Source organism: Merops nubicus, unplaced genomic scaffold (assembly GCF_000691845.1).
Source record: "Merops nubicus isolate BGI_N331 unplaced genomic scaffold, ASM69184v1 scaffold15944, whole genome shotgun sequence".
NCBI classification, from domain to species: Eukaryota; Metazoa; Chordata; class Aves; order Coraciiformes; family Meropidae; genus Merops; species Merops nubicus.
The window spans coordinates 17,723-42,754 of NW_008605023.1; the positions used below are offsets into that span (position 1 = coordinate 17,723).

The following is a 25,032-nucleotide window of genomic DNA, read 5'->3' on the forward strand; positions in this document are numbered from 1 at the left end:
TACATTCGGGTAGCTGGAAGTATTACTTGAATATTTGCTCTTGAAACTCTTAAACATTTGACCTTTTGGGAAGTCATAATGAAACCATTCAAAAGCAAGTTGCACCTTCCAGTTGCTTAACATTGTCATTTATAACTTAAAAGCTCTTAAGTAACTGTTCTGTTTTGATTTCTCACCTGAACAGCTATCATCCTTGTATGGGGATTGCTCTTCACTAGAGGGAAACTTCTGCTTTCTTTCGTCGTCTTAATAACCTGTGTACCACACTCAGCTTCGTTTGTACTATTGGCAAGAGCACAACTGTCCTCGCAGGCTGTGTTAACCAAGCTCTCCAGCTGGCAGCGAGGATCTTCACCAGTTTGTGTTTCACTTGATATAAAACTGTCAGGGATGTATTTTCTGTCCGAGGTGGATTTGCCATCACCCCGAGGAGCTGCACAATCAGCATGACTATAGCTAGGTTGCACAGCAACGTTTGGCAGGAGAGGCATTTGAGAAGGCACTGGCAACACTCTCTGATATTGATAACCCCAGGAACTCTGAGGCAAAAATATATCAGGATTTTTAGAACCAACGCACTCTAGTAAAGTGTCTGAAAACGACGACTCTTTGTCTACAGTATCAATACTCTGACTGGACAAAGGATGCACTGATTCACACGAAGCAGGAAAATACCAGGGCAAATATTGTGGAGTCTCATAAGTTGCTACTGTTAAGTCAGTAGATGTTGATATATAGGGATTCTTAGGGTAGGACAGGGGTTTGAATTCCTTAGCAGACGGATTTAACTGTATCTTATTCTGGGAAGATTTTTCTTGCACATCAGAGACTAAATAATTTTCTTCATCATTATCTCCAGTTTCAGATAAATACCTTTAAAAAGAAAAAGCTGTCATTACTATAGTATTTCATAGGTTAGCTTTTTGGAATAATACTTGTTAATACTAATAATCAAAGAACCTCTAGAACTACTGAAGATTGTGTTCTGAGAGAGTGGTTAAGTGCTGGAATGGGCTGCCCAGGGAGGTGATGGAGTCATCATCCCTGGAGGTGTTGAAAAAAAAATGAGTAGATGCAGCACTTGAGGCTATGGTCTAGTGGTTAAGGAAATGTTGGGAGGAAGGCTGGACATGATGGTCCATCCCAGAGGTCCTTCCCAACCATAAATGTTTCTATGATTCTGTGATTCTAGCCAAACAGTATTTTTGTAATACTCTTGTTTATCTACATCTTAGTAAAAATATGAAATTATTTTAAAGCACTAGTACATACTTTTACATATATCTACATATTACAGACTACCAGGACTCAAATTCTGAACTTAATACAATGTTATAAAAATTATGAAGTAATTTTAAACCCTGTAAACTACTAAGGACAGAAATGTATACGTACCCATATATGCCCTCACAGATTTGATCTGGGTTATTATCCAAAAGTCTTTGATAACTATTACTATTTGAAATGTTATAAAGAGCTTCAAATTCGTCTAGTTGCTCCTGAAGATGTTCGGGGATTGCAAATGGTTCATAAGAATTTGTAAAATCTCTGTAGCATTTAAAAAAAAGAAGACATAAGTAAATAATGCATATGAACAATAATTCTTGTATCTGAAAATAATTTTACTTTTTTTACAAAACAGTAGTGCACGCTAACTACATACTGCTACAAAAATACTTCAATAGCAAACATTTTTCTAACAGGCAGAATAAACACAATCACCAAAGTCCTTATCTGCTAAACTTATTATCTGACCTGCCACCAGCTACTACTAACAAGGCCTTGTCCTTGCAAGCAGCTTTCACATTTACAAGCAAGAGCAAAACCAGGCTCAGAATACAAGAGTCTGACTCCTGATAACCACAGTCTGAGCAATCCACCACAGATTACCTCCACTTCACAGCCTGCTTGATATGGCATGGATGGCAAAGTTCAGTTGTGGCTGATGGAGTATATACACACTTATGAACTAATTTCTTGCTACATTCAAATGGAAGAAAAGGAAACTAAGTCTTACTTGAAAGAATAGCTTTTAGATTAGATGATGTATATAGTGCTGCAGCCTGGAAACCATATGGTTAATTCGTACATTGTTAAGGTCTTTAAAATTCTAACACCCCTTTCATAACAGTCCCAGAATCAGAGAAATAAAGGCTTTACATAAGCTCCTATCAAAACCTCTTAGATGTTAACCCAGAGTTGGCTGTTTCCAAGACACTGTCTTCTCTGCTACCTGCAAAGCACTTTGGAGTTTGAGCAATTAAAGCAAAGGTACTTGATGGCAGTACTTACAACATATTTTCTTCTATAAACATCTTTTCTTCTTGTGGTGCTGTACTAACTCCACTGGATAATACTAAAACAGACTAATTAAAAAAAGATTATTATTTACCTCAAAAGATTATGAAAATTGATCCACTGTAAAGACTATGAGTAACTTATTTACATTGAACCTTGTTCTGTAATTTCATTGTGTTTAGAGGCCATATTATGAACTGTAAAGTTTAAGTACAATTACCAGTACTAAAAGCCATAGCAGCAAAGTTCTTAATTTCTGACCAGTAAATGGAACACTTGCATCTTCAGTCATGGATATGCCCATGAAATTTATCAGAAATTACAATTAAACACATAATTTCAGATGTATTTCATGAGGTTTAAGGACACATTTTTGTTTCTTAAAACGACTGGTAGTGTCCTTCTCCAAATCTGCTGTTTGTCAGTGCAAAACGAAACAGAGCATAAAGTATTAATTGCACAGTGCAGTCAGTGTACTGTATTCACACTTTCCCATATGGCAGCTTAAGATCCAAACAGTCGTTCAGAATTAAGGCCATGGGTGGACTGAAGGTATTGGTATCCAGTCAGAGCCAAAGTTATTCACATGTAACTTTTTTTCCAAGTTTAGAAATACTTTTTATACTGACAAATTCATACTGTAACAAAACAGAACTCTATTAATTGATTCTTTCCACTATTATTCTACTTCAGGAAAAGCTACTTCAAGAATGAGTCTCCACAAGGGATTTAAGAAAACAGCCTCTCTACATCTGAATGCCAGTAATTTGAAGAAACCTATTTGTAGTAAGCAGCTAAGAAGTTACTCACCCTTGAGTCTTTTGCATTTTTCTTCCTGTTTTTATTTTTAACTTTGATACTGTTAGTCTGAAACAGAAAAAAAAAAAGTCACTTTTTTTTTCATTAGGATAAAATCATGATGCATTTCCAAAACCACTATGTAAACTTTAACGTTTTGTATTAAAATTCTCCTTCTGGTTTGACCAGCAAGATCTACAAGGTGAAGTATGCAGTCTTCTCCCTCTCCACTCCATTGCCAGATGGAAAACACAAAAAGAAACAGAGCTTTGCAAGACTACCTGTTTTGTTCCTTCTCATCATTTTCCTCTTTAAAAGTAGAGAACATTAATTTTTTAGAAACAGTTTCTGTCATTTTAGTATTTCAAATGCTCATTACTTACGGCTCAAATTGCATAGAGCTGCAACTTCCCACACAACGCAGCTCCATATGGGGAATAAGAAGCACAGTTCCACGTGGGGAACTGTCAAATATTCTGGTCACTTCAATTTTCTAAGATATGCAAAGATGAAAGAACTAAAAATGCATCTCCACTTTAATAGGACTGTGATTATAGATTAAGATAACTCTACTAACAGTAACTTACTAACATTCTATTTTAGGATATAAGTGACACTGAAACAGAAGTAGTTTTATTGCAATGACTTTCACCTCACTCTTAGATTTCCAATTCATAGAAATGAAAAAGCAAAGAATTTCACATTTTATTAAGATGTATATTAACTCACTCTACAGATTTATTCTGTATCAAAAGTAAATCCTGGATTTGTACAGATAAACTTATCTGCAGGCTGGAATAACTTTAAATGAATGCCTCAAATGTATAACTAACCAAAACACACAGTATACGTCTGCCAATTAAAATAGATTTTAATGGCAATACTAATCAAAAAGTTATAAGGAATGATGTACACTTTAACACTTGCGGGTTAAATCTGAAAAGCATCTATTAATTGTAATTATTAAAAGCAAAATATGTCTAACTCACTTATAAAGTACTTTGCTTCTTAGCAGAAAAAACATGAAATTCCCAGCCTTAATGACATCTGAAGGCAAAGCTGGGTTTCACACTACCTTCCCATTTGTTGCTTTAGGCCATAAAATACAGAACAATTAGTGTCCAAAATGATGCAGAGATTCACGTTAAGCACACTCAAGAAGAATCCATGCCTCAAATCTGGTTGTCATGGTAAATACACAGATGCAACAGTTAGTATCTCCCTGTAAGTTTGGTACTTTTTCTTAATTCCCCAATGATACTTTCAGAGATATTTTAATATTTAGAGTTAAGACCAAACTGCTGTTATCCAGTAGTAAGTAAACACTACTCCCATACACCTTATTGGCCTCATTTTCCCTCTCCAAAGGAGGTGATAGAGCACATCGGTGTAGCCTCGTCTGCCTTCACGACAACTTCCTCATCTGCATCCCTGAAGTGCCCATAATATAAAATGTATCTTTTTGGCTTATGGTTGAACTGAAAACTCCACAAGCATTTTGCTGAGGGAAGTTTAGGCAAAGTGGTATGCAGTCTTCAAATGCTTTAAGAAAAGGAGCAGGGTAGCAAGGTGGAGGTAAAACGGAAGAGTAAATCTCTAATCAGGTCTGAAGGATGAAGATGTAAAATAAACCAAGAGAAGCACATCTCTGTTTGCTTTTGCACATTCTTAAAACACCAAACACACACTTGTTTCTGAGCTTCTTCCAAATAGATATTAAGTTCACTTACCTCTATATTTTCATTTCCTGGCTTCTTTAATATAATGGTAGGGTCATCTATTGAAAAGGTAACAAAAGCACGTTCATAAACAGAAATAATAACATTTCATGTAATTTAAAATTTTGAGCTATGAAATTCTAGAAATACTACCACCAAAGCATGTTGAATACTTGCTGCAGAATCTTTATGCTTAAACTGGAAGATCAATACTTATTTTGGCTGGACATTATGTATGCATAAAGGTAAACTCACGTGCTGGTTGTGGCACATGAACAGAACAGCAGAATGTACCCTAAAAATGGGTGGCTTGCCTTTTGAGGTCATACTGCCTTTTCAGCACTGAACACAGAAGATCCCTTATAATGAGGCCATTAGTTGTTTGCTGAGATTTCAGCCTTTTACAAAGCCTATCAAATACTGTTAAATCCAGACAAATAGAGTGCTTGGAAGAATCATGATCTTTGCATACTTACCCATTTTATCAAAGAATTCATCTAAAGCTTGATGAAGAAATGGAAAATTGTCTCTGTTATCTTCTAGCAGCCATATAAAACAACGTGTTTTCTCTATGGGTGGTTTTAAGAAATAATCAATGTCTTCAGAACTAGTTGTCACATACTCAAATTTACTACCATATTTCTCATTCCAGTGTGTGGTTAAAATAGAAAGGTCAAGCTCTTTTAAAAATTGTCCATATTGAAGAAGAAAGTTCTTTGTAGCTGTCAGACCTAAAAGAGATAAGAAACCCCAACATTTAATTCTGGCTTCAGTGTTTTAGTGCTCACTGTGTGAGATTTCTCTTCAAAGAGGAACAGTTTGTCCTAGAAATTCAATAAACAGTAGGCTGAAACAGATTATGTCAAAGCTTTTGTATCTTGAAAATGAAAACAAAAATAATAATTTGAGTTTATATGTATTTTACTCTGTCAACAACAAATTATTACTTGTATAATAAACCTATACAAATTCCTTAAAGCACATGGAGGCAACAGAAGAGAATGAACAACCCAAATCTCATCCAAGGTTTTGGCACCTTATGTCCATTTTGCCTGCAAAAACAAACTTCTCCTTTCACCCAGTCAAATTCAGTATGAAACCACACAGCAAGGCAACACTGCCAAAGAGCATAAAGTTAAATTAGTTCCAATATATACAGTCAAGTAAACTTTTATGATAACAGCCACATCATTATTTACTTTCCAGAAACAATTTATACAGACCTTATCGTTTAAGCCTATTCTGGAATTTGAAGACACTAGAAGGTAAATTCGTTCAATTTTCTCCTTCCTACACAGACAAAGCCCTGCCCAGGTTAGAATGCTTTACCTGTAGAGACAAGACAGGTTGCTCCTGCCTTACCAATGGTCACACTTTCTTCTCTAGAAATCCTGGCAGCTAAGGATCAAGTAAATTAAAAACAGGAAAGCTTCACTTGACCATTTAAAGTTAAGAAAGCAATACTGGAAAACAGGGAGGTTATCCTCTCACCTGTAAACTGAACACCCACGACAGGGTAAGGTCATCTGCTAGCACATAAACACACATCCTACCTAAGTTGTTAAGGTGTTTCAGCCACTTGTGTAGTTTGGGATCCACTTCTTCCAGCTCACTCAGCACATGGATAAACCCCCTTGTTTTCACTCTGTTTTTCTCCTGAGTTAAGTAACTGATGAGCTGCTCCATCACTTCATGTGACATGCTACTCATTTTGGAATACGACGTGTAATCCTCCTCACTAATTACAAACCAGGAAAGCAATTCCTTTAAGAGTTTGGAAGCATCATGAACAGCTGTTTTTATTCGCTCAGCATTCCGACTGATATGCTGCAGGACTCGATCTCCAGCATATAAATCCTGAACATAACCTATAATGGGATTTAAAGAAAAACAAAACAACATGAAACAAAGTAAGATTTCATGTCTGTTTACCACAATTAAAAGCATCAACTTTAAAGTACAGATAATTTGGACTAAGTGGTGTTTAATTGTTTGCTTTATTGCAACACTGAAAATCACAGAATATGCATCTTGCCATATAACTAGCCTTAGCATTATGAATTTGACATAACATGGTTTTAAATCTCGTTTACACAAATAAACGTTAGCTTGTTAACTAGGTTTGCAAAAGGAAAAAAAAAAAAAAAAAATTACCTGCCAGTAACAGCAGCTCCAAGCAATTGTTGATTCAGATTTACATGTGTGGCCTGCGTGCCAGCTCTGATACTGAGACAGAATTCCCTCAAGCATCAGTTCTCAGAGCAAAGACACTTCTGAGTGCCTGAGCATACACCTAGTAGGAAACCTTTGCCCTGACCCTGCCACTGGTTCTTTGTAGAACAAGAGCGAAAAAGATTAATGGCTCGTATCAGCCTTCATCTTTCGTTATTCCCCAAGACCACACATTTATGGAACACCACTTTCAGGGCTCAACTGACAGCAATCATACATCAAAAGTAGACCCAGAAAAATTTCTTTTAAAAAACAAAGTGCTACATACATCAAGAAAAATTGACTATTGTAACAAACAGTTCCAAGTGCACTAATAGATTCAATGAACTTGACAGATATAAGCCATGCATTAAAATCCTCTGTATCTGACAAACGTGCATGCAAACAAGTGCCCCTCTCACTTGCACTCCTCTCCAATTTACAAGCAGATTTGTTCTTATTTAAAAGTAGGTATTGCTGCTAATAAAAAAAACAAAAAATACCTTTGTGAGCTATGTGGTGGTGCAGACACACTCTCCCCGCCCTTTTTGGGCCATGCTGCTATGTCAGCACCAGCCATTGTGCCCTTGCTTAATTACAGGAATGCAGCAGGCTGGGATAACTCGGTGCTTGCTGATCTTGACTCAGGAGGCAGTGAGCTGAAGCAATCCATTATCTTCCCCTCCTAGGCACAAGTACAGCCAGCCACAACAATCGGGTACTCCCCAAGGGCACGTGAAACTCCTGTTGCCTGGGAAATGCAGCCCCTCCTGCCTGGATCACAGCCCACTTTTAAAGGGGCCAAGACTGACTGACAAAATTATGGCCACAATGAAAAAGCACTGACTGAAGTCAATCATCTTGCAATCTTACAAATACCAATCCTAAGCCAGGCCCCTTAAAGCATCCCAGAATTGCAGTGGGCTGCGTCTCAGCATCTCCCTCTCAGCTGGGACACCCTTTAGGTCAGACTCTCTAACCACCCACCAGGGAAAGGCCAACAAAAGGGAAGACTGTCAGCATGCAATAAGGCAACGAAGGAAGACGTAAGTAACTCACTATAATTGGATTTCATAAAATTCTAAAGATTATTGAGCACCAAAATTTACTATAGTCTGCTGAAAGAGAAACAATCACAGGTCAACCTCTACACCTGTGTATATATGTTTGTGTGTGCGTGTATGTGCAATTCCCTTAGATAACTTTGCTGAATCCTTATCTGAATCACTGCATAGATAGTAGCAAATTATTAACTGATTAAGCACTGCTGTATATTTATATATAAGCATACATCCTGATCTTATGATTTATTGTCATAGCATTAGCAGCTTTTAAACTGCTGCTACCTTAAAGTTATATAGGGCCCACAATGTTAAGTCACCATCATCAAAATCCCTGTACACATTGTCACATTAAACCACTATCACTGAAATCCCCATACCCAAATAGTCATAAACTGTTGTCCAAGTCTGTGACTGGGACTGGATCTAGCCACACCCTCTGAAGGAGTCTTCAGAGAAAAGGGGACCTTTCTGGACCTCATGACGCAATAGGAGGGACTCACTCCTTTCATTCCTCTATATCCTTGGACATAAACCATTCACAAAGTCTGGGGTTAAGGGTGGACCTAACATCAACTAGGCTCCTCTCTGAGGAGTTAAAGAGAGCAACAGAGTCTACTGTGAACCTTGTGACTCAACAGGAGGGTCTCTCCTTTTCCTCCGTAGTCTTAGAAATTAACTGTTGACCAGCTCACTGGGAAGGCTTCCCTCACCCATTTCACCCCCAGTCTCTGTATAAAATCATTCTGGCCCAACCCCAAGTCAATTTCCCTTTGTGCATTTCTCTCACAATCACTAGTCCAGCACCAAATCAATTTACCTTTGTGCACTTTTTCCACATTGTATGTAATAAATGTGAACTTTACTATCAAATGGAACCTTAATATGTCTGTTAAACTTTGCTAACTTCTATCAAATTCACTCAATTTTGTCAAATTATCATTCTACCTCAATAAAACATATTGCTGCTCTCCTATTCTGAGGTGCATTCCACTCACTCTGCAGAAAGCAGGATCTTGAATCAGGATCCCACGGCACACGGCACAAGTGATTTTAGTGCTATAACCACTCCCTCCGTGACAAGCCAGCTCTCCCCAGAAACTGGCCTCACAAGCTGTCAAGATAGCTTGGGAGACTAAATTAGACGTTCTGAAAGATCTCCTCATGAAACTTCCCCAAGTGAAAAAACATAGTAATAGCTCATTCCCGAAATCATGCAAGACTTCAGTTTTATCACAGAATTAACTCAGGACAAATTAAAGAGGTTGGCCAACACCAACGCACATATTTTTGCAGAACTATGTTAAAGTTGCTTCATCTAGACACATTTCCTGCACCAGTGTCACAGCCTTTACCCACAGTACTGCAGGGTGAGTGCTTCTGTCATAACAAAGGCATCTTAAGTTCTTAGAGGTTTAAGGGCGTTTACTCACATACATGTGAGTGACTTGGCAGTGGACCCAAGGACTAGAACTAAAGATAAGCCATAGGAAAGCCTAGACTAAAAAAAACCAAAACAAAACCAACACACAACAACCAAAACCAAACCACAACGTCAACTGACTGTGATTTTAGAAGACCACATGGAAGCAAAAATAGTAATCCATGGTGCTAATGGAAGGGATTGCTCTCAAATAAAATGGTCAAAAAACCCCCAACTAAACAGTTTAGCACCCAAAAGTGTTTTACAGAGCAAGTGCCGGGACATGCCACTGAGTAGACAGCAGGGTTCTGCACAAATGAGTAGAGCATGTATGGGATGAAAAAGTGTCTACAATGTATTTAATATTAAATTCCACAAGGAAATTAACATGAACACTATTTTAAAGTTAGTAATACAGAAAAAAGAACACCCACTTCAGTTTGCACCATAGTCTGCCCTAATATAAAATGCACTGGAAGTTCACACCTCTGAAATACACAACACTGCACATCAATGGACTACATACTTAAAAAAGTATTTTATTTTCCCCACTCCTCTGAAATATACATTAAGTCACTGCAGTTTCTGCAGTTAGGATATTGTTCTTTATCTGAAACTATTACAGGTTTTTTTCCCCCTGTAAGAGTGTCCTCACTTATTGGGCATAAAGCTTTTTCTAAAACCACTTCTGAATACATTAATTTGGAATTTGAGCTTTTGCCCTCTTCAGGGAGCTTCTTCATGAACTAATGAAGCAAGAACAGTGCTTTTATACAATGAACGCAACCATACAGTAAGATCTTATGGTTATTTAGAAATTAAAAACAGAACTTAAATAAAAGTAAACTTAACTGAAACTGCAAGTCTGTAATGGGGAGGTTATGTTCAATATTAGTATTCTGCTACAATTTCACTTAGGACATTCAGAATACTATTTATGCTACCTCATGGTAGCTTAGAGCAATAAGCTACACTTTCACATACCGCTGTGATGACTACATTGAGATGGCTCATCTCCCATCTGGTTTTCTTCTGTTTTCTTTTTAGCAGAATTCTGTGCCTCTTCTCGGGCACACTTCCTTCGTATTTTTTTTTCTTGTTTCATTTTTAACTTCCTAGGACTGAGAAAAGCAATTAAGTGGTGATCCCAGCATTAAATATGTTGCCAAAGGCCTTCACAGAATCACAGAATGGTAGGGGTTGGAAGGGACCTCTCGAGATCACCTAGTCCAACCCCCCTGCTAAAGCAGGTTCACCCTGAGCAGGCTGCACAGGAACACATGCAGGCAGGTTTTTAGTATCTCCAGAAAAGGAGACTCCACAACTTCTCTGGGCAGTCTGCTCCACTGCCCTGTCACCCTGAAAGGAAACTTTCTTCTTTATGTTTATCACTGGGCAACACTTAAAAGAGCCTGGCCCCATCCTCTCAACATCTGCCCTTTAGATATTTGTAAGCACTGGTAAGATCCCCTTTCAGTCTTCTCTTCTCCAGGCTAAACAGCCCCAGGTCTCTCAGCCTTTTCTCATAAAAGAAGCTCCAGTCCCTTCATCATATTTGTAGCCGTCTGTTGCACTCTCTCCAGTAGTTCCTTGTCTCTTGAACTGGGGAGCCCAGAACTGGACACAGCTCTCCAAACATGGCCTCACTAGGACAGAGTACATGTGGAGGCGGACCACCCTCAAACCACTGGTCACACTCTTCCTAGCGTTAGGCACATCTAAGTTATCTTAAGACACATGTCCTACGATAGCTATAAGCTCCACTCTACTATAACATATCCTGCTGAAAGACAGTTTTCATTTAGAGTTTAAGAGACCACAAAATTTTAAATTTCAAATATTGATTTGGTTTATCCTCTCGGCATGACTCCTCATTACAACCTTACTTGACCAAAAAGTTAAACTCATTTATGTCAAAGGAGCATGTATCAACAACCAATATCAGCAATGACAGCATCATTATAGGCTGCTTTTATTTACACTTTGTAAACGTTCACAAGAAGTTGCTTCCATAGCAAATGCTGTGGAACAGTGTGGTGTTGAATTTATGCCACACAGTGATACCCCTCCCATCCAGCTAAAATCTTGCTGAACTTCTTCCCTCTATCAAGGGGAAGGAACAGAACATTACTCACAATCTCAGACAGAAAACAGAGGTGCTGTTCTAACCTAGATACACTTGACTTGCCAGGCATGTGTAATTAAGACTCTTAAACCATTAAGAGTATCAGACAATCATTCTTTCAGCATTAAGTATCTTAGCACACAAGAAAGACATGGATGGAGAGCAAAAGTAAAGAAACAGTCCTGAAGTTCTACACACGACCTCCAAATCCCACTTTCCACAAACACCACATTCCTTCCCTGCCCACAGACTTCACAATGAAGTTATGTTTCAGGTATAGACCGAGAAGTTGACTGCAGCAATTTATATTCAAAACCTAAAAGAACAGCTTTCCAAAGTGCTTGGGCTACTTTATCAATTCTTAAAAATGCATTAAAACCAATCCTAGAGAAATCTGTTTTGTTCTCTCATTGAGTCAACTTAATTTTTTAAGAGTAGAGAGCTTACCTTGAACACTTCTGTTTAATAACAGCTCTTGGTGGTTCTCTGGTTTTTGTGATTTTTTGTTCAAACTACAAAAATAAGTGACATCATATTAATTAAATTTGTGTTACAATGCAATACTGCTGTTATCAAACCTGGGGCATTTACTGCTTTCCAAAGCATCCAAAGTAGTACTACAATAGATATAATGCAGCCTACGTAAGCCTCACAAAGGTCTACCTAAAAAGATCTACTGCTACAACTTGGTACCAGCAAAACACCTTTATCCACAGAAAAGCCAGGTTGAAAGATAAGTCAGAAAGAACTGGAGGCTGCTTTGCTTTACCAGTAGGCCCAAAGCAAACTTTACAATCTTTCTGATGTTTTTGTTTGTTTGGGTTGGTTTGGGGTTTGTTTTTTTCCTCACAGACCAACACTTCCCTGGGAAGAAGTATCCATCTCCCGGTGACTCTGTAGAGGCTAAGAGCACTCTTCCAATACAATTATTTCATCTAGCAAGACTACCTAAGAGTTAAACTAACAGTTCCTTTCATGTTGCACAAGCTAAACAGAAAATGAAGCTCCAATTCCCACCCATGACAATTCTAACCAATACCATAAGGTAACACCTGCTCCACCAGAAGAACAGGCAAGAAAAGAACACGTAATTAATATTCCTAAATAATGCTCAGATTCTGTAGTTACAATAGCATATTACATACGAGTTTGCAGTTGCATTCTCATCCTCACTTTTATCTCCTTTACCAGAGTAAATATTTTAAAGATTATTTTCACATTTTATATGTACATTTACTTACTTCACATTTTATCAAACCAGAAGAGCTGAAAATAACTATTTTTGAAATAAGGCCCATACAATCAGGAGTGAAACATAATGCTTGAAGAAAATCCTGTAGGAGAAAAATGATAAACATGACAAAGACATTTAAATTCAGGCAGTATCTTATACTGATTACAGTTTCTTCATTTGAGGTGACCCAGGTAATTAAATCTAGCATAGTCCCCAACTCTGACTGGATGAAGAAAGCAAGTAACAGCTGACTTGGTGAGGCTGGCAAATCAAAAGGATCCTAGATCTGCGGCATATACCTGCTATTCCCAAAGCTATAGCAAAGCCCCTCTTCCTCTAAACTCACATTCAAGAGTCAATTTTAAGAATATTCTTTCATGAGTTCATACTCTGTCCAGACTTCACTCCATTTCTTAATGTCTGCTGATAATGTATTTTGTAAAACTCCTTTAGACATGCTCAATGTCACACTGACTTCAACAGCAAGACTGTAGAAGGAAAAAACCTTCTACATGGAAGGACATAAGTGATGCATAATAGACTAAACATACTAAGCCTTCACACAATCAGGCCTCTCTTCTGTAGATAACAGCAAGCTTTACCCTCATCTGCATGTCAGACATCTAGCAAGAGACTCCTATTTCCCATCCCTTCTCCTGACATTGTCATGTGGGTGCAACATCAACCAGGCTGTAGTGCTGCACTGCCCAAAAACCTAAGGACTGCTATAAACTTGACTAAAAAAAAAAAAAGGAGACACTTGTACACTGACACACCTCTTACCTTATCATTTTTATCACTGTACTTTGTTGTTTTCAGCTTTTTCCAACAGCCGATATGAAATTCCACTCTACATTGTTGACAGCAAGTAAAACGTATAAAACCCTAATATTGAGAAAAAGTATGGATTTAAAACTTTGGAACAAACCACCACACCTACAGGAAACAGCGTACAACTTAACAGTAGGTAGGATAAGATGTGTTCCAGATAGCTCTTTACTATGGAAGGGAGCAGGAAACATGTAAATGTAAAGTTTTATTTCCCAAACCCTTTTCAACTAAAAATTTACCTTGAAGTCTGGGTCTGTAAAAAATATTTGGATTTTCGATTGGCCATGGCATTGCTGATATCGACAAATTGCATCTGGTTCTGGAGGGAACTTGCATTCCTCAATACAATTCTTTAACATCAGCTGAGAACACAAAATGATGTAAGACAAGTTGCACAGAAACCAGGAAAAGACTCAGTACCTACTTACAACCTTCTAGGGAACTCTGCAGTGAAACATCTCTTTTTGAACAGCAGATGACAAATACCAAAAGAACTAGAACTCTTCTAGTGAAAGCTATGGAAAATTGTCCTTTTATGGCCAATATTCAAAGGCTCATTAGAACTCATAGCTTCACCACACGCACATTTATCTTGGAGCAAAGTTTTACATGCAGACCAATTCCAAACAGAAGAATATAGTACATTTCTCATTGCCAAAATGATGAGACTGATTACTCGAATAACATGACAAAAATTGAGTGTCTGCTCATTTCTGCCATTTCCCAGCATTTCAGGATTACCTCACCTGGGATCTAGGTTATGAGATCAAGTACATTCCCTAGGGACAACTCAGACCTGGCCCTGCACTGGAGCTAGTGAGATCTTCCAGAAAAATGCCTGAGGTAAAGAAATTATGGTGGCTTTACGTAAAGTCAGTTCAAGTCCCACAGGGTTGCCACCAAGCCCAGAATAATAATAAAAAAAAAAAAAATTAGAAACAGACCACTAGTTACAGCCCTTTAGATATTTGCATTATGCTCTCCAGAAGCCCCAGACCACTGATCTATTACTGTGGCGTCAGCTGGTGGTCTATGAGAAATCTAAGTCAGTTCTTGTTTAGGAAATGACAGCACAGCTTCTTCCACCAGAAACAACAGGTCAGTATAGTATAGCCAAGTTCACACACTACAGTATAGGAAGTGTCACACTGTCTCCATGTAGAGGAGCTTATGCATCTTCTTGCATGGTTTATCCAGAAAGCCTTCACTAGTAACAGTGACTCAATTATAGTTTAAAAACAGTAACAGCAATAATAATTAAAACAAAAAAGACTGTTCACTGTGAGAGAGCAATTTGTACTATACCCCAAGTTAGAATTTTTCCAGTCAAACAGGAAAATTTACCATACAAGTCCCACTGCATCAATCAAGAACTACATGGCCACACTCTCCTACGTGGTTTTAATCATAGCATCACTACTGGATTTCCAACTGCATGTTTTTGCTACTTCAAGTTTTTAACCTGTTCCCTCTAGCATTACATTGCCTAAAATACCTCTATCTAAAGCTTAGTAACACGCAAGTAAGAAGTTAACATACTACAAAAGACTTGGAGTAGATAAGAACCATGTTACATAGAAATACCTAACGATTGAACCTGATGCAGAACCCCCAACCTTGTATTATAAAAGGGAGGCTTCTCACACATTCAAATTTGCCCTAGCAAGAAGAGTTCTGCTCTAGGAAGGCCTAGGTCTCAGGGCTGACAACACTGTATAGACCATGAGCAGCATCACTTGCACTGGCTCCCTCCAGGCCAGCGCCTCCCTTTCACCCCCACCTTTCTTCGGCCTTGACAATGGGGAGGCAGGGAGGGAGATGACCACCTTTTATTTTATTGAAAGGCCATTTGGCAGAACAAGGTTTCATGCCCTTTTTTATTGAAACTTACCTGTAAATTCTCTGTTCGTGTCTCTTCAATGACCTGAGATGATGTGGGCCAAGTTAATACTCCAGGTACAATTTTACGATTAACCATTGTTTGCGATTTCATGAACTGATCGAGTGCATCTGAAAATCTAAAGTTTGAAACATACACATTCAGATTCTATATGAATAAATCTATATAAATGTCTACGTGGCCTGTAATACTTTTTATGATTCATTTTATGATTGAAGAAAAAAACCCAAAATGGTAAAAGTATGTGGAATGAAAGAGCACTTAGTTCAGTAAGTTATTTAAGGCCTCTTCAGGAGTCAAGCTGTGAGGCAGTAAGCCAGCCTGGGTACGGGGCCCAGAGTCCAGGCACGGATATGAGGCAGACCAACAGCCTGTGCTGACACTCAAGGGACTCATGAACACGGGTGTGCTTGTCAAAACTGAGTGTGAGCATATGCCTATGTTCACAAGTGACCTTCAACCCTCACAGCCTGGGAGGAAGCACAGGCCTCTGCTACCTATACTTATGTTTTCTGTGAATTCAGGTAGTGCTTTACTTGGGAACTGCACTGCCCAGGGTAGTCTGGGTGGCTAGCTGTGGTAGGCCTGCATATGTGTGTGCACAACTTTTTGGGACACAATTGCAAACTCATGATGGCTCAAAACTGCCAAAGGAAACAAAAGCCACAGTGGTGGGTCTGGGATGCAGATAATTCCAGGATCTCAGACTGCACATGGCTGTGCTGTGGCAGTGGGAAGAAGGAATCCCCCCTCAGCATCCAACACTCTCTGACCAAGTGCTTTTAGATATTCCACATGAAGAGGGTTCACAGTTTAATATCAAACTTATTTGATTTATTTGGCATTGTATAGGGCTTATGTGGCAAGGGTGGACAGAGGGACCAGTGCTGCAGGGACAACCTGTTAGGAGAGGGCAGGGCTGCCTCAGTTCCAGCTGACTCCAACAAACCCACCACAGGACACAGCCGAGCCACTCAGGCAAGATGGTGGCACCTCAGGGAAGGCGTGGGTATAAGAAAGGACAAAACATACTGCACAGCTACGAGGATTGATGAAAAAAGAGCAGGAACCAGCCCTTCAAGCACCAATGTAAGGAGGAAGGGCGGCAGGCTACCCCTGCAGCCCCTGGAGAGGACCTCGCTGGAGCAGGTACCCCACAGCAGCGGTGGAGGGCCGCTGGCCAGAGCAGGATGCGTCCCAAAGGGCCTGCAGGCCGTGGAGAGGCCCCGAGCTGCTGGGCAGCAGAGAGGAGCTGTAACAGACTGATCACAAGCCCCATTCCCCACCCCTCCAGGCAGCTTGGAGGGGGGAGGAGGTAAAGGAGTCTGGAATGAGGGAGTGAAGTCTAGTCTTAGTGGGATAAAGGGGGGGAGAGAAGAGGGAGGTAGGGGGAAGCTGATTTTCTTTTTTTTTTACTCTGTTTCTCACCATCCAACTCTATTTTAAGAGACACTAAATTATTTTCCCCAAGTTGTGTCTGTTTTGCCTATGACTGCAATTAGCAAGAGATCTCCCTGTCTTTATCTCAACCCTGAACTTTTCTGTCTTATTTTCTCTTCCCCTCCCACATCCCACCGAGGAGAGGAAGTGGGAGCGCAGCGGGATGAAGGTCTGGCAGCCCGCCACAGTCAACTCACCAGAGGCATTACAGGGGATTTTGATTCATCAGAGCAATACAGGGATACACTGAAATCACATGAGCACAGCAATTGCAACATGCAGTTGAATCAATACAAACGCGATTCCTGTTACCAGCCGCTCCACCCTTACCGTCAGAACACTGGGAAGAAACACCTCCAGGAATATGTGGGTTGGAGCCAGGTCAAGCCCTAAACTCTCAAGATTATTAGTTGTACAGGTTCTTCACTTCATGTGCAGCTGAGCCACAGATACACTCCCCCCCCCTCCGTTCCCATGCTCATCTGGCTCTCTCAGGAAGACATTTCTCTTTGTCTCAGGGAACCCAGTGACTCACTGGTGCAGCTGCCTTATCTAAAACCCAAGGCTACCTTCCAGTCTCCCTGGTGTTAAGATAAGTTAAGCTTCCTTTACAGTACATTTTTCCCTGAGATCATCATTTTTTAGCCTTCTCCTACGGACTCTCCTGAACTGCAGAGGTGTGCTGGTCGGTCATAGATCCATGCCCTGGAGTCTGCTTCCATTACATCCTTAGCAGTAACCAACTTAAAATTCTAATACATCAGTTCCATATATGAATTCAGTGATTGACAAAGAATAATTGAAAAATGCACACATTTCTCAAATGAAAATATTTTTTGCATGAAACACTGAAGCTTTATATTATACCAACCTGTTTTGTCTGAGGTATACTTTTCCAATTCCATAATATGCCAAACAACCAAATCTTTCTTCCTGGTACTGTTCAATTATTTTCTTAAACTCGTCTTCAGCCTTTGTCAATGACTTCAAAATAAAATTAAGACACTTAACTGTGACGCTTTGCCAGAAGCTTTTCACTTTTCTTCTCCTTTTTTAGCTCCAGTAGGAGTAGGTAAGTATGCCCTCATCTTTGATGAGTCTTAGGAGCAGTAAAGGGAATTAAACAACCTTACAATCACATACAAAGGCTTCCCTTTTTTTTTAAAAAAGAAACTTACTCTATAAATGTGGACGCCCTCCAACATCATGTAATAAAATGATTGAGCTAGAAACACCCAGACATTTAACTCATTCCAAGACACTGAATATTTTTAAACACTGCTGGAAAAAAGTGTAAACAAGCCCCCCAAAAAAACTCTGAATAACCCACACTTTTGGTGTTTTCCAGAACCAAAAGCATTCTTTCTCCCATTTTAGAAGCAGAATATTTGTGAAAGAATAGTGCATACCTACCTTATAACAAAGTAGAGGAAAAATAATTCACTGTACTTCATTAATACTTAAGAATCTCATTTGAAAGATTAACCTAACAATTTTTTTTTAAACGTGAAACCATTAAAGATCCAGTCCCAGAATTTAAACTATGATTCTAAACCGTGACAAAACCCCTTCCTTCCCCACTTATTTTATGCCTGCTAAGAGACAAAACAGTATGGCCAACTACCTGAACTACAATTTTGAATAAAAGCAATGTAGTGGCTTAATGTCATACCTCAGGTTGTCCAATTCCAAGGAGAGCAGTGGCATGTCCGTAGACAATTACAACATAATTAATAATATGAAGATTCAGTGGCTGCAAAAAGGGTAAAATTATAATCGTAGCAGGCACAAACACACTTTGCTGGTAACTAGAACACTACTGTCTACAGTGAATTGAATATCTTCACTACAACAGAGCTAGGAAACTCTTCTCAACGTTGTTATCATAGCCTCTACCCAGATTTGTGTCACAATTAACATAAAAAGTGACAGTTAACTACACCTTAACTGTTGGTCATTTGGCTTCCCTATACATCTCTAAGTGACACACCCTGAAACTTCTGCTATCAGAAGTGCTGTAGCTGCATGCCTTAGTACGTTGACTTCATGCAGTGCAGTGAGTCTTCGCTGTATTTCATGTTTAAAATTGAGCATGTTTTTTTCCCTTTTTTTTTTTAAAATAAAAATTCCTTTCCTTAACCTTTTTCCTCCTAAAAAACCAGATGTCAGTTCCAGATGAATTGGTGCAGTACTTGCCTGGACAGACCTGCTGGCACTGCAACAGCCCTTATTAAAATGGGAACTTGAAACGCAGCAAAACGTGCACGTACATTGTCATACAAAATGCTACAGTACAACAATTTAAAGAAATCTAGGACAACAAATGGGTCAGTGACTGATTGGCTAGATACATTTTTGGTAAATATTTTTTGTGGACTGCATCTAGAAACACACATGTAGGATGAACATTACAAAAATACATCCTATGGTACTATTGTCTGGGTTTTTTTATCCTGTTCTCTTTGTAAGTTCATTAACAGACTTATCAGTGATTGGCACTGTAATCAACATCACAGGCAACAATTCAATAATAATGACTATTTTGGTGGAAGGAAACAATGAAAGCATAAACTTAAATTCCTCCAATAAACTCTGTTATTCCTCTCAGCTTACCTTTAATTCTGCGGGATTTAGAATGCTTAACAACTGTGAAAAGGCTTGTTCAGCACTGTGACACCGCTGGTCCATCAAGGCTGTATAAGCGTCACGCACAAGGGATTTAACCTCTTCTGGCAACATAATTAAATCCACCTAGAATATTTAAGAGAACAGTAAGTCCAAAAAAAAAGTCTTTTTTTTAAAAAAAAGCAAGGAAGCTATTAGCTAAAATATGTATCAGACAACTGTTAAAATTCTGTACTTCCTACAGTTTTTACAATTTCACTCTTAAAGCAGCAAATCAGGTATATTTTTAGAAAGCTGTTTTAAATGGAACTTCTAAAACATTAAGATTTTTTCATGGACCTTTTGCTGCCAATCTCTTAAAAATCTAGTTTTTGTACTAAGTTTAGATCCTTTTCTCTCCAGAAAGTTTCAAGCTTAGTTCAGGCATCATTTTAATTCTTCTTACACTTAAAAAAAGCACCTCAGACATTCTTTTCCTCACTTGTACACTCCTTTTTGTGTACAAACGTTTTTCTTTCTCCCCATTCAGTTAATAGTTAAGGCTAGAAGGTTTCAGAGAGCATTGTGTTATTAGCCTATCACTACAGATACTTCCTGATGTCTGTGGGAATTTCCAGTAGTGATACTATAAATCAAGCCAAGCAGTTGCAAAATTAGGAGCTTTATTTCCTTGCTCTATTGAAACACTAAAAGAAAATTAGCTTTGGGAAGCAAATCATTGTACAAGGGTAGAAGTAATTTGACTATTTAAGAAGCTCCTTCAGCACTTACTCCTGCAATCCTAAGCATTAAAAAAAAAGTTACAAGAAAGCCCACCTGTGTATTTTAAGCCACCATCTCATTTCACTATTAATCTTCAGTAAGAAGTAACCCTACTTAACAAGCTTTTCGCTAACTGCTCCTTTTCTTTCCCTCCATAAAGTAATATTTGAGCCTGGTCTTAAAAGACCCTGGTGAAGGGTCTAAAGCACAAGTCTTATGAGGAGCGCCTGAGGGAACTGGGGCTGTTTAGCCTGGAGAAAAGGCGGCTCAGGGGAGACATTATCACCCTCTACAAGTGCCTCAAAGGAGGCTGAAGCAAGGTGGGGGTTGGTCTCTTCTCCCAAATAACAAGTGATAGGACAAGAGGAAACGGCCTCAAGTTGTGCCAGGGGATATTTAGGCTGGGTATTAGAAAAAATTTCTTCCCTGAAAGGGTTTCAATTTTTTTAACAATATTCTAACAGTGTACTTAATTGTCTTCCTGTGAACTAAATTAAGCTTTTGACATACTAAATTTAAAGCATGTATTGAATGTATTTTCCTAATACATTCAATCTTATTTTGTCTTCATCATGTCAACCAACCAAAAAGGACAACCATAAAAAAATACTGGTGATCTTATAAACAAAAGTGGAAGTGATAGTGGAAAGTATAAATAAAAAGACCAAGATACAGAAATGAGTTAATGAAAAAACGATTAAGACATTTTAACTTCCTAGAATTATTGATACAAATTAATGTTGTCAAAGCATAGTTATAGGACAGAATAAATTATATTATTTTAATGTTAAGCTCCATGACATTGGAAGTCCATGAATCTGACTGTCCATGAATCAGCTCCATGAAGCTGATTAAGCCAACTAAAAACATTACTTTCAATACTAGTCATGTGTTAGCCTTACAAAAACAGGTATTTTAAAGGAAATAAGGGTTCTTAATACAGGCAGAACCTGCACCTTCTGAATCCTTGTCTTATGGGGTAATTAACCAGAATGGAGATTTCTGTTGTCTTCCCCAAATTAACAGAGAGAAATTGATTATGTACAACCCCGCAATTTCATCCAAGACCTTAGGGATACTCATAATTCATTGCTGATAAGACCCTAGAAGAATTCTCAATTTATGGATTTCATAGAATATTAAACAGCCATTCAATACAGTGTTCTATGATTATTTCTAAAAGTATGTATCAAACACAGGAAAACATATTTAGTCGGAACATTGGGAGGGGTATTCTAAATCTCTGAATGATTCCCAGTAATTTTTGTTGTTTTTCTTACAAACTAAAATACAAGGGAGATATGTTATTTACTCATGGGTTTAATCAGTTACTGTATTACTACACTGAGTTTTGTTACACTAATTTCCAGTGTGAGGTGTTACAGGAAGGGACAGAAGAGAAGCAAAAAGAAGACCATCAGCCACAAGACAGTATAAATCAGTGTCATCACATAACCTTTGTGTCTTGATAAAACTCATGCCAAGCATGAAGTGTTACATTTTTAAATTAATCAAGATGTTGTACAGTGTTACTAAAAGGTGACAAATGATTTATGCTTAAGGCCATATGAGAAGGAATTCCCAGTTACCTGTTGCACATTACAGAAGAGTTTCTCTTGCATGGCTTTAGACTCTATCTTGAAGTCAAGGTGATCTCTACAAATAACAGGACAATGGCACCATGAGTTTGTACATGTACTTTATATGTAATCTTATTTGCAAGAAAGAAACGTCTGCTCTTTCATCAACCACATCACATTCACCTGTGTGCTAGAGATTATTATGGCACACGTTGACAACTGCAGTAATAACTGCTATAGCACTATCAAAGACTATGGTACTGTTGATGCAGTTCATATTCTTCTGGCTCAGGAATCACTAGGGCTTCAAGGAAGTAGCAGTCTTCTCCATCATTTTTCTTGTTTTCTTTTATCTTTTCCATCTTATTCCCAGCTGAGTTGATCTTACCAAGTGATGGGATAGGTGACCAGAAGCTCCCTAAAGGCAGCAGTATAAGAGGCTGTTTCAGCCTCCTTCCCCTTCTCTAGTCTTCCAAAGTACAACACCCTTTATTCTAGTACAACCATCACTTAAAATCAAACACGTGTAGCAGCTGCACATGGTGGGGGCCAGAACAGCAGAGGAGAGGACCAGAGCTGCTCTTCCCAGCTCTTCCTTTCCACTACTGTAGCAGAAAAGCCACACACAGCTAGAGAAGGAAGAAAGTGTAAGGAACAGGCAAAGTACTGCTTAATACTCTAAATGAAATGCTCAGTGCTAAGACTCCTAGTTAATGCTTAATGCTACTATACTGCTTTCTGCTAATGCACATACAGTGCTGTCCCACATTCAAGGGCATTGGACACTCATGTGAGATAAAGACTTTACTGTGTCACAGGATTCCTTAGATTTCTGGAAGCCAAGCAATCTGCTATTTGCAGAAACAGAGATGAGACAGCAACTGACCATGCACCTCACTTGTTGAGAAATAGTGTGGGTTTTATAAGTTTAATAAACTTCCCCATGGGAGAAGCTATTTTGTAGATGGTTCAGCTGAAGAGGATTTCTTCCCACAGTGAATTCTAACATTTTTCCCCTCCCATTTTAAATGAAAGGCTAAACGCATCAGTGGCAACCCAGTTAAATAACATAAATTACCTCTTCTGTGACAGTGTCTCAATTGTCCTAGCTACAGTGCTATTCAAAGAGTTATGTGAAAACAACAGGACTGTTCTGTGGTAAGTACAGATTAAAAGACAGTAGGTTTCGTGGTCATACACACTTAAGATTAGGACTTGGAATAATCTGGTTCAGCTCCCAGGTTTCCTAAGGGCTCAGATTCTTCTGCATGAGAAATCTGCCTCTAAAAATTATGACTTAATAGAAACTTTCCTGTTTCAATGTAAGCCACTTATTTTGCTGTACCCCTCACCTGTTTGTAATCACCCAAAACAAATAAAAAACACTAGCTGACGAAACATGCAAGAATGTACAGTCAAAGCTTAATTTGTCTAATTTCACAGATCAAGTTAAAACACTGAAAGCTTCCACCTCTGTGTGTGCTTAAGTAGTAAGTCATTATTTGCCTCAGTCACCTTACAAATAAGTCATCAATAACAGTTCTTTACTCCTCAACTATTAGATGAGGAAATACATTGGCATATGGAATCATCTATCAATGCAGTGCTTTCATTAAACCTGTTTGGAGGATGTATCACTATTGGCCTCAGTATCACTGGAAATCATTCTCTCTTCTGTTAAACTTTGTTTTAAAAGTTATAACAGATGGAAGTATAAATTTTGTCCATAAAATCTCTAATGCTTTTTATCTCAATTAATTTAACTCTGCCACCAAACCACTAAACATACCCATGTACATTCAGTATGTTTTATTGGGGAGTATTTGTGTACTTAAAATCAGACACTGATACACCTTAAGCAAAAAATCAAGTCTACAAAAAACTAAAGAACTCCTTAAGTAAAAGTTCTTTTCTAGTATTCAAACCTGAGACTGATATACAAGTCAAACTGTTGCTCACAGTCAAACTGTTTCTTCTAAGTAAGCATATGAACTGTCAGAGAAGTTTTAAAAATTATTTGGTAGAATAATGGAGTAGAACTAGTACAAAGAGGCCTTGAAAATAAGACAGACCTTGAGTGATGTTGTGGTGTTAAGTCTGAATGTAACAACTGGAACAAGATTCCTACTATCTTTGGCTATAAAGGAAGCAAATTTTTTCTTACAGCTACGCTGTGTGACTTGCTTTTGGGCAAGTTTTAAACAGAGGTTATTGAAATTATGCCTTCATTTACTAAAATTCATCTGAGCTTTGGGAAGTAGTTTTCAACAAATAACTCAGGCTCTTTGTGAAAACTGGAATTTTGTGAACTTTAGTCAGCTATCTCAACACGAACTGTATCCTTTAGAGTATGTGAACAATGTAAACAAAGCAAGCAGCAAGTCAAACTTGCTTTAAATCCTTTGTAACTGTACATAAAATAACTCAAAATAGTAATAAAATTAAAAATAAATAAAATTTCTTACCTTGTCTTTTCAGAGTCACCAGGTTTGAGTTTTGGCCTTCCTTTGTTTTGATGACTTTGGCCTGCAATGAGAAAAAGTATTTCAAACAAAATGATCATCACCTAAAACAAAGAGGTTGAAGAGGAAGGACTGGAACTCTCTTTTTGCCTTACAAATAGAGCATAAATTTTTCTTTTAAAAAAGTGTTTTAATTCCGAGTGTTACAGTATGAATTTGATATTTTTTTAATTAATAGAGGATTTCATTAATCCTATAAAGGGAAAAAGATCTTTCAAATAAACAGAAGAATCCTAAGATTCTGCAAGACATCATCTGATAATACCAGATTGTATCAACTACTAAAGTTAACTCCAAGATAAAGATATCAGTACGTTATATGAAATCACAGCTGACAACTACAATTTTTAAAGGGAATAACAGTTCACTACGGATGTTCAATTTTTACTACAAAGTTTTACTCAAAGAAACTACCGCTTCACAAATACATTGCCAAAGGAGTTAAGTTCAACCCCCATTAATCTTAGAAACATAAATCTATGAGTTGGATCAAGATAAAGGTCC

General features: G+C 38.3%; 1 protein-coding gene across 1 annotated transcript in view; it reads right to left on the reverse strand.

Annotated features, from left to right (window-relative positions):
- Positions 1 to 25,032, reverse strand: part of TTC3 (tetratricopeptide repeat domain 3) — a gene marked incomplete at its 5' end in the record, with an annotated part of 65,409 nt that overhangs the window by 13,200 nt on the left and 27,177 nt on the right. Inside the window, 18 exons of the mRNA XM_008939216.1 lie at positions 177 to 873; positions 1,396 to 1,548; positions 2,293 to 2,366; positions 3,109 to 3,165; positions 4,827 to 4,873; positions 5,291 to 5,545; positions 6,368 to 6,682; positions 10,494 to 10,630; positions 12,082 to 12,146; positions 12,876 to 12,968; positions 13,652 to 13,753; positions 13,939 to 14,061; positions 15,591 to 15,717; positions 17,911 to 18,023; positions 18,712 to 18,792; positions 19,653 to 19,790; positions 22,016 to 22,082; positions 24,472 to 24,532. Coding sequence (XP_008937464.1) covers positions 177 to 873; positions 1,396 to 1,548; positions 2,293 to 2,366; positions 3,109 to 3,165; positions 4,827 to 4,873; positions 5,291 to 5,545; positions 6,368 to 6,682; positions 10,494 to 10,630; positions 12,082 to 12,146; positions 12,876 to 12,968; positions 13,652 to 13,753; positions 13,939 to 14,061; positions 15,591 to 15,717; positions 17,911 to 18,023; positions 18,712 to 18,792; positions 19,653 to 19,790; positions 22,016 to 22,082; positions 24,472 to 24,532 — 2,705 coding nt within the window. The remainder of the gene's footprint in view (positions 1 to 176; positions 874 to 1,395; positions 1,549 to 2,292; positions 2,367 to 3,108; positions 3,166 to 4,826; positions 4,874 to 5,290; positions 5,546 to 6,367; positions 6,683 to 10,493; positions 10,631 to 12,081; positions 12,147 to 12,875; positions 12,969 to 13,651; positions 13,754 to 13,938; positions 14,062 to 15,590; positions 15,718 to 17,910; positions 18,024 to 18,711; positions 18,793 to 19,652; positions 19,791 to 22,015; positions 22,083 to 24,471; positions 24,533 to 25,032) is intronic.